General features: G+C 41.1%; 1 protein-coding gene across 1 annotated transcript; it reads left to right on the forward strand.

Moving 5' to 3' along the window:
- Nucleotides 1-842: 842 nt before the first annotated feature.
- Nucleotides 843-8,380, forward strand: LOC115397209 (syndecan-2-like). Its single transcript, XM_030103426.1, has 5 exons — nt 843-1,088; nt 5,588-5,717; nt 6,483-6,676; nt 6,981-7,275; nt 7,419-8,380. Exons 1-5 carry the CDS (start codon nt 1,032-1,034, stop codon nt 7,580-7,582), a joined length of 840 nt encoding a protein of 279 aa, XP_029959286.1. The 5' UTR covers nt 843-1,031; the 3' UTR covers nt 7,583-8,380.
- The last annotated feature ends 1,894 nt before the right edge of the window (nt 8,381-10,274 follow it).

The raw sequence follows: 10,274 nt of genomic DNA on the forward strand, positions 1-10,274 counted from the left end.
TATTATACGATTGTGGTCCAAATTGGTTCTTTTTTCAGCGAGGAACTCAGGAACATGAAACTTGTGTCGCTGGCTGGTTGGTTGCCACACGACGCATGAAGTGGGCCAGTCTGTCCATGTCTCCTGGGCCACTTTTACCCCCCAGTCCGCCCCTGTGAAGAACTACTGAAGTTCCAGCACATCTTTCTCTTGACTGTAATGACTGCTGTTGAACACTAGATGGCGATATCCGCTTTACTGGTTGAGATTAGAATTTAATTGGATATTATCCATCTTTAAGTGAACATACAAGTTTTTTGAGTATTTTATTTTTAGTTCTTTTTTATATATATTAGCATCCCTGACTAAAAAGTTTTTTAATCCACTTTATAGTTAAGAAGATAGATATGTGTTCAGAATGAGCGTTGAGGGTCTTCCTGAGACTTTTACTCCTCGTCAATGTGCCTCTTCTCCACTTAATTCATGTTTACTGGAAACTGGCGAATTCCAGTCACTTTGTACTGGAAGTCTACATGTTTGGATCTTGTTCCGGACAGTCCCAGCTCCCCCAGCCTCTGATCTATATGCAGTAAAGCTGAGTTCCCCAGGTCTGGAAGCTACTGATATACAAGTGAAACTTTTAATCAGAATAAGACAGAGAAAGCCTCAATCATCAGTTTAATTCCCCCCCCCCCCCCCCCCCCCCCCCCCCGAAGTTCCTATTCCATATATGTACCGCTATCCTCTTACGTGAGGAGAGACGCCCCCCAGAAGTGACCACCTCCGCGCGTGGACGTCACGCCGTGGTGACGTCACGGCGGAGCCACGCTGCACGGCGAGTCCAAACAACTCTTCAGTCCGTCTGCTGCTCACTGCGAGTCCGGGAGCCGAGCGAGAGTGGACCGAGATTTAACAAAGAGAGCGGCCCTCACCGAGCGAGACCAGACCCGAGGAGACGCTTCAGCTCCGCGACTTTCTGAACTCAGTTGAACTCGTATTTTTCGAGCACATACAAACATATATAAGTATTTTTTTTCCTTCTGGGAGTTAAAATGAAGAATATGTGGTTGCTTCTCGTCGTGTTGTCGACTGGGCTTCTCAGTGAAAAAGTAAGTGGCTTTAAGTCTTTAAATGACACTTTTATTTCACATTTTAACTAACTAGTGGGCCAGTTTGAAGCTTTACTCCACAAGTTGATTTTTGTCTTTGTTTTTTTCACGTTAGAACCGCTAGGACGCGTTTAACCTCCGAAAAGTTTCGCTCCTTTCAGTTGACTGTTAAATAAACCGCCGACATAATTAACGTTATAGTGGCTGAAGCTTTTTAAATTGACGTACCTTTCTTTTTTTGGAGGGGATCGAACCTAAGATGAAAGTGATTAACATGAAAAAGCTCTTGGTTTTAAGGAGAAACCAAATGTATCGTGTGGGAAGCCGAGGTATTTACATAGAGGATGAAGCTACCTTGTGAGATTATGCGATATGATATCTAACAAGGAACTACATTAAAGCCAAGTTTAGGCCTCTGGTTTAGTGCGAAGTTCACTCAGGGCCAAAGCCTGTCCGGCCACTAGCTCCCAGCTGTGACATTTAAACCGAGCGCCCCCCCCCCCCCCCCCCCCCCCCCAGTTCTCATCCACACATGGTTAGAAAATGTCAATATTTATCTAAACAAACTGAACATGAGAAAAATACAGAAAACCTTTCATTTTACTAAAAGGGTTTGAGTCCAGAAATGTTCCACCCAGACCTGACAAGTCTACCTTTAACCAAAAACAGATCATTTTGGTCGCTGTCTCCCCCTTTCTGTGTGCACGTGTGCGTGTGCGTGTGTTTATTGTAGGGCTGGAAAACACCTGGAAATGACAGGCTCTGTTCTTTGTCACATGTTTGTTGGGGAGGGGGGTGTCCTTGCATGATTTATTGACTGTAAAAATCAGAGTAAGGAAAACTCAGCACTGCTCCAGAAATGAACAGTGTTTCAGATTTCTGATTGTATATTGTGAGAGGCAGAGTTGAAACATGACACTGGATGGATATTTGTAGCAAGAACTGAAAAGAAGTTGTAATTTAATTTACAGCCAAGGCCATATCTCTCATAAAAACTGTCCCAATGGTATCAATGGTATCATTGTCATTGTGTGATGTGTGCTGCAGTCCTTATTTACTTTACTGATGCATAGATTCCTGTCCTAATTGCTGGGTGTGTTACACTTAATCTTTTATCCCAACCGTCTTTCCCTGAGTGTGTCTGATGAATTACTGGTTAGTCAGTCAGTGATGTTGCTCACCTCTGAGAGATGAATGTCGAAACAGGCTCTCTGCCCCATGACAGTTTGAGAGCTGGCAGTTGTGTCATTTTCTGGATGAATGACTCACATTGAGTCCCGTTGGGCTAGTCCAGGCAAGCAAGCACCTACATGGGATGCAAACAGTTTTCCATTCAACTGCAGGAGGAAGAAGATGACACTTCCTCACAGTGCTATTATTAATGATTTTGTTGGTGCTTCTGAGTGACGTTATTGAAAGTCACATGGAGACCAGTCTTGTTATTTTTGTTCATGTCGGTATGTCCTCAAGGGATCATCACATTGAAACTAGTAAAGAGTTGCCAAACTCAAAAACTAGTCAGGTATTTTAGTGTGTTCTCGTACAAGTACCAAAAAAAACAACAACAAAAAAACTGTTGCTCACTGAATACAGGATGTATCTGTTTTCTAGTTTGAGACCAGAACTTTCAAGTTACTTTTACTGTACTTAGTGACATCCTAACATTGTCCACATCTGAGACAACAGCATCAGTTGTGCCTCTTTCAACTTCTTTGTACCACATTCACAGAAATCCAATCTTACTGAACTCTGTCCTGACCCAGAGTGGCCAATATTTCCACTTTTAGATAGTACAGCAACGTTCGAGCAACCAAGCACATGCTTTACTGTTGAGGGGGTCAAGCATTTTATGACACCGAACATTAGTCAAACACATACCCTCCTCAACACGGGCTGGACCCGACGATGACAGGTCCGCTGTGTGCTTCTTGGTTGTTGCACAACAAACCCCCCCCCCCGAACTGAACTGACTGTTCAGTTCAGTTGCTGACTTACGGCTTGTTTTAGAAAAGTATCACTGTCAGCCTCGTGGGAGCAAAATATATGGGTTTGTTGACTGGTAGATTTTAACATTACATTCTCACACCCGATCTCCGTTTATCGCTGTAGCACTGTGATACAGATGTTTCCATTAAACTGCTTTCACTATGAGAAAAGCACACCTGATTGTTATATACGTGTACATATGGTATGTTTTCCAGATGTGTGTAACCTCTGAGTCATGTCTTCCAGTAAACCATAATACAAAACATTACTTTCCCAAGAGAGAGGTTCAAAGAAAGTGAGAGCTGTGTTGCTTTTGCCCTTTATTTCAGTTTATAATTTCAGCGTTAAACCTCATAGTATATCTACACTATTAGTTGTTGAAGTTTTTTAGTGAGTTTGAAGTGGTCTACCATTTGTGCATTTGTGGAGGTCTTGTGGTTTTTGACGTGACCTTCTATCTACTGATATCAAATTTAAAAGAAAATACATGTGTTGATTTAACGCTATCATAAAGTGAATCTAATTTTTTGTTTGTTTTCTGTTTGTGTTTCATTTCTCCTGCAGCTGAAGTTTTATTGTCTTAACGACACACTTTGATTTCTCTAGATTGTCACTAGTACAGCAGTGTATCACTGAATATGTCTCATTTTGTTTGAAATAAAAGCTTGTTGTGGGAATAGCAGTCTTTAATCTCACCTGAGGTCGCTGTCAACCTTTACTTAAATCAAATTTTGGTTGCTTTTAGTATGTACGTTGCAGACCTCATTCACTTGGGAGTTTTTGGGTTGTTTTTTCCGAGGTATTCCTGACGTGACTGCGTCAAAAGCCTTCTTTAACTGCACACCCACACCCAATGACATCCAACCTGTGAGACGTCAGGGCTGTCAGTCGCCCTGCACATCAAAGCAAAACTCTGAGTGGTCACCTGCCTCACTTCTAAATTTAAAGACATAAGAGTCACTTGACGGTCACTCACGTACTGTATGTCCACAGCCGTGTGTGTGCGTGTCTTTGTTTTGAGAGGCAGCGCATCTGCTTTTGTAATCCTTGGCTGAGGACCCCAAGAATGTCTTCTGTGCTATCTTTTTTGGCCTTGCTGTTGTGAGATTCTGGTGTCTTATAAGAAGTCACATTAATCATTTTCCAATCAGCCTGCTTTCCCTCAATGTGAAGGCATTTGGATTGTCACACTGTTTTTTTTTTCTTTTTACCTTTACTCTTTCATTTTCACTTTAGCATGAAAGAAGGTAGAATATTCAGAGGAATTTTTGGAAAACGGAAAATAACCTTCCTTTTTAGTTTTGTTGAACTACAGATGTAGTCACATGACATTAAATAATTTGATTAAGGACAGATGCAAACAAAAAGCTTTACATAAACACTTCTGTCCGGTTAAATTTGCTCTGTCTAATTAAAATTATGATCGGATCAGAAAAGGTGGTGTAACTCTTTATGATCCCATCAGCACACATGCAGACGGTACATCGGATTGCTCCTCTCTGTTACAGGTTACCACTACATAATGCTTAATGGAGTGTTTTTTATATTATGCTGGAAATCGTATCAGTTCATATCAGTGTCACTTATGCTACTCTTGTTCACTCCACCAGCTTTATTTTTTTCTTCTCATTTGTCTCCAGCACCTGTTGTATGAAGAGCACACAGAACTATCCCAGTCTTTTTCTTTTCTCCAGTGTCCCTCCTTTCTCCCCCTTTCAGCACCTGTGTTAGTGGAAGCATAGTATACATACCAGACATACTTCAGTTCTCAATGGGCCATATTCATCCATGTCTGTGTATGTGTGTGTCTGTCTTTAACAGCGACACATGTTTGAGCCTTTTCTTCCTCTATTTTAGAGTCCCAGAGTCATTATTGGTTTTCTGTCTTTGATCTGCGTGTTTTCTATTTTGAGTCATTTGTTGAATTGCCTTTTGTGTGATAAGGCCTTAGGTAAAGAGTCTGTGCTTGTCGTTGTGCTCCTTTATGTGGGCTTGGGGTTTGGTGAGAGTTTTTTTTTTTTCTTTCTTCTTTCCCCTGAGCTGCATTTGATCATATATAGAACACTCTCTTTGTAGGTGTGTGTTAACATGTCTGTTGTGTGCATTGTCTTTGAAGCTGCTTTCGCTTGGTTCTTCCTCCTCCTTTGAGACACGCTTAGATCTCGGCTGTCTACCTCTGTGAAGTATCACAAATTACTGACACAGCGCATGAAATGAGCAATAACCCAGCTTCCATGAACTGCACACACTTTAGCACGGATACAGTATGTTCTGCGGTCATGCTCTCACAGACGGCAGCACACACACTCAGGCATACTTGGCCTGCATACATCACTGCTTGTGAGCGGTATTGTCTTACTCTGGTTCTGTGGAGACATTCACATGTTTTCAATTAGTGAAAGGAATTTTGCAAGTGTGAATCTATGTGTCTCTCCCTCCCTCCTTTTTTGTCCCTGTGAGCGTTTCCCCTCAACTTCCCATAACAATCAAGCCTTTTCTCTTTCCTCTTGCAGCTTGTCTCCTCACAGTTGTCTGTCTCAACAACAGACGATCTGTATATAGAAGGCCACACATCTGGGGGCCTTCCTATAGATGACGAAGATGGTGAAGATGATGGATCAGGCTCAGGATCTGGAGACTATGGTAAAGAGATCCCTTCCTCTGTGACTGATCAAATCACTGAAGTCGTGTGTTGTCTCATACGCATTTCTTCCTAAAAGCGTTCCTCACATGTTCACTGTATTTTTCTGAGACCAGAAACCTTCAGAGTGGAAAAAGTCATCATGAATAGCAGACATTAGAGATCAGTGTGCAGTCACTCAAGGAGATGTATGAGTAATCAGTCCTGTAGACACAGAAGCACTCCCAGGTGCCAGATGTTTGTCCTGAGGCGATGTTGTATTAACCAGGTGATATTTTATTGGCCCTGTGCAGATGTTGAGTAATCCTGGGCTTTAATATGAGTGACTCACCTGTGTCCCCACCGTGAATAACATGCTGAGGTTCAGCACCATCACAACACGAGGTTAAGATGTGGTTTGGTGGATTCCACTCCTTTATAAAACTCCCAGATTCCACTGCTCCTGTATCAGTAGAAACAGAGTTAATGAATATCAAAATTTAACATTGCATCAGTGGCTCAGAAAATCCAAACATCTTCAAAGACTGACTTTTTTATGACCTGAGAAAAGTTGCCCGGCTTTGTTGTTTAATCCTGTTAATTTTAAACAATTAAGTCAACTCAGTTAACGCTTTATCCTTTATCCACATAAGGTTTTGAAAGAACCAAAATATGGTTCTAGCATTACAAAATGTAGCCTTGCAGTCCACTCCTATTCAGTTATTGCCCTATGCTGAAAAGAAAATTGCTCTGAAGTGCCATTCTGATGATTGCTTCCTCCATCTCAGATTTCAACATTCCAGATGAGGAGTTAGTCAAGAGGTTCCTCAACATCTCCAACACTTCACCACTTCAGCCACAGCCAACCGCAGGCTCTGCTCCCAGCCCGCCGACCACAGCAGCGACCAGCCCGGAGGCTTCAGTCACAGTGAAGGACAAAGAGACGACTTTGCCTGATAGCAACGGCAAGAAGGAGGAGGAGGTAACATTATCCCTTTTCTGTCAGAAACATTAGCAAATACATATGATTCAGGGCCAAGGACACACAAGCGGTGGTAGCTATTAAAGAGAGAAGAATAATAGTTCAAATTACCATTTAATGTGTTTCAGTATGAAATGTGAAGGAATGTTTCTTGTACTCCAAAGATTTGCAACAACCCAGCAATAGGAAGAACAAGCTTCAACAATCCTGTTCCTGTACTTTCATTTCCTGTTTTTGATTATGTTCGAGCTGAAAAAGTCATTTTAACAGCCAAATATAATTTCTTCTGTCAACACTCTTCCAGGTGCTGAATGTCGGCCCAACAGCTGATTCCTTGACACCACCCAAAAGCCCCACTCCCGTGTCCAGCGTCACGACTCCCGAGAAAACAAGCAGGAGCACAATCGGCGTGGCTGAAGAGTCCGACCTGGATAACAGCGTGGAGAGGAACGCGCCCACAACTAAGAAAGATGTTCCAACCAAAAAGGTCGATAACGAAATCGACGTCCCCTCTGGTCGAGGCGGCAGACTGTTCGACGCACATTCTCCTAAGCCAGTGGCCTCCGAGAACCCATGGGAGAGGATCGAGGTGCTGGCAGGTAAGGATAAGACGGATAAAATCCATGGAAGGATTTTAACATGACTTAGCAGAATTTTCATGATAATGAAGCTTTCAGACCCGTGAGTGTTGTAAAGGAAAGCTCATTTTAAAATCCTACTGTGCTCTTTGTGTTCTGTCCAGCTGTGATCGCATGCGGCGTGGTGGGCTTCCTCTGTGCCGTCTTCCTCCTCGCCCTCCTTGCCTACCGCATGAAGAAGAAGGACGAGGGCAGCTACGACCTGGGAGACAACAAGCTTTCCTCAACAGCCTACCACAAAGCGCCTACCAAGGAATTCTATGCCTGAACAGGCTGAAATAGGAACGACCCGAAGTGGAATCTCTCTCCTGTCCATCAGGACTGACAAAGGATCAGCTGAAAATGATTCCTCTTGTTGAAGTTTGAAATGGAAACACCTGCGTCGTTTGTTTTTTGTATTTTATCCCCTCATCATTTCCCTGCCATCTTTCATCCGCGTGCATAATTTCCAGCATTTGTGAAGAAGGGGGCCATAAGGAAACAACATAAGACTCTAAAAAAAATTCTTTCCCGTCATCGTGACTTAAAGAAGAAGTTGGATTTACATGCATGTGTTTTTTTTTTTTGTTTTTTTTTTGTTAGGTACGGCAGCTATTCTATGGTTGGAATAGCTATCAGCTGAACAATTGGTGATACCTCTGTGCCTTTAGACCCAGTTATCTAAGCTCCCCCACTCGGGGCTCCTCTTGTTCTATATCACAGAGAAATGATTATTTTTAATGGATTGTAGGCTGAAGCATCCCAGTTATTTTATCAGGATATCAGCAGTGGGGAGATGTCGGAGGGCTTCACACATTGAGACCTCTTTTCTTTTTCTTTTTTTTTTCTTTTTTTTTTTTGAGGTCAGATTTGTTCTGCTTGTAAAAAAAAAAAAAAAAAAAACTGTGTTACATTTCAATTTTCTGTACGCTTTCTTTGCAGAAATGAATATTTTTGTTATGTGAGTGAATATGCCTTTTCAATGCTGCCCAGTATTGGTATGAAAAATGTTGTTACTCTGCAGGTACAAATGTTTTTTTGTTTTTTTTTTCAGATCTTTCTTATAGAACTGACCAAATATAAATGTTCATTATTTTTCTGTTTAAAATTATTTTTATTAGCTTTTTCAGAGTGTTTTTTTTATGTTAAGAGTTTATATTTCTATAAGCCATTTTTAAAATAGGTTGTCTCTTCGTTGTATTTATGCAGTGGTAGCCTCCGTAAAAGTCCTTGAGCCGTGCTTCTTTCAAATATCAGCAATCTATCAGGCTTTTTTGTTTTGTTTAATTTTATTCGAGGAGTGTGTGTTGAAGACGAGCAGGACAGCTAGAGCCAAAGCTAAAGGCTATAATTCAGGCGCAGCAGAAGTGACCAGCATATTCTGACGACAGCCAAAAGCGCATTGCTCTCTTTACTGTCCGCTACACACAGCTGCAGTGGATTTGGAGTTAAAGGGATAGGGACAGTTTGTTCACAGAGCAGGGCTACGCAGACCAGCACACTTTATAATTTAGATAAATTAAATTACATACTGATTGTTGTTATCTGTGCCACTACACCAAAGGGACTTTTTCATTTGAGAGACAGCACAAACCCTGTTGAATATACATTTTAGTTCAAATGGTTTGAATTTGATACGGCCACTCACATTTTACCAGCATTATTTATGTTCTAATTGTTCAAAATCAACGCTTCTGTGAGACGTGAGGATTATATGGTTATACAAGAAGATAGTTTATTCATTATTTCTCACCAAAAATTAGATTTCAAATCTTATTTCTGACTTTTTGTGAGTTCTATACAAAGCATGTTTGATCATATATGCATTTTTTTCATAGGATTGTCATGACTTGTTTTGTAGCATCCAGTCTACAGCCACTGCCCTTTATGTTGCCAAACTTTAATAATTATATCTGCTTCCCCATGTGAGGCAGAAGTTAGTTAACTCGGCAAAGATGACTGCGTTGAGGCAGTTTCCCTTTGTCTGAATGCAGACTGCATCTAAGTGGAGATAAACAGGAAGAGCTGGTCACAAACCGTGCTTTATAAGTAGGAAATTAAACATTTGAATGCTCCTCAGTGCCTTACTACAACACTGTATACATTAATCTATTGGTGCTGTTTCAGTAAGAGGGTTATCATGCTTTAGCTGCATGGGATCACAGCTGCAAGTTCTCAGCGGGATTTGCTTCTGTTGAGGAAATACTATAATGTAAAGCAGAGCTAATGCAGCAGGTTAGCTCTTGTTGGCAACATAAGTACTGGAAAACATGAACGTTTGTCTTCTGGGCCCTCACAGTTTATACAGTATGTTCATTACACTATAATCTATATGTAGTAATTTATATTTGTACTATAATCCAGGTTTATATGTTTTTAACGCCATCCTTACAACAAAAATACAAGGAGAGGTCTGCTCCAGGTCTGTCTGCATGGACTGCAGGGTTCCATTCGTGTTTTAATAACCTGACTTTCCACACTGCTTTCGATGATCTTTTTTTTTTTTTCAAAAGTCAAATTTTGCAGCTTCACTTTCATTTAAGGTGACTGAATTAAGTCTGACAGGATCTACCCACTAACAAGATCCAGCCATCAACCAATCAGAAGGTGATGTTGCGCTCGGAGGCAGTCACTACAGATCTGATGCTGAAATGTTTCTCATGAGGTTCACTACTGAATAAAAGGACGTGGCTTTAATGCAATCCCGACGCTGGCTGTTTCTTTTTTTATTCCTCCTTTTGTTTGCTTTGGAATTCGTCCTCATGTAAATGGCATACCTTCCTTTGTTGCTCACATTCACGCCTACCAACAAGACAAATGACCAGTCGTCAATATATGTTTGTTAAAGTTCAGACACTTTCTTACTTTCTTTGATGTTTTCTTCTGGCTCATACAGAACATTTGTATGATAATAGTTAAGTTGAAATTATTTAAAGAAAATAAAATCTAAAGTGTCATCATACAACTAATCATTATTAAGG

Source organism: Salarias fasciatus, chromosome 11 (genome assembly GCF_902148845.1).
Source record: "Salarias fasciatus chromosome 11, fSalaFa1.1, whole genome shotgun sequence".
Classification (NCBI taxonomy): domain Eukaryota; kingdom Metazoa; phylum Chordata; class Actinopteri; order Blenniiformes; family Blenniidae; genus Salarias; species Salarias fasciatus.

Excerpts from the sequence above, each read along its gene's own strand:
- LOC115397209 (XM_030103426.1), top strand. The coding sequence starts at position 1,032 with ATGAAGAATATGTGGTTGCTTCTCGTCGTGTTGTCGACTGGGCTTCTC. Across the intron at positions 1,089-5,587 it reads CTGGGCTTCTCAGTGAAAAA|CTTGTCTCCTCACAGTTGTC; the intron begins GTAAGTGGCTTT and ends TTCCTCTTGCAG. Across the intron at positions 7,276-7,418 it reads GAGGATCGAGGTGCTGGCAG|CTGTGATCGCATGCGGCGTG; the intron begins GTAAGGATAAGA and ends TGTTCTGTCCAG.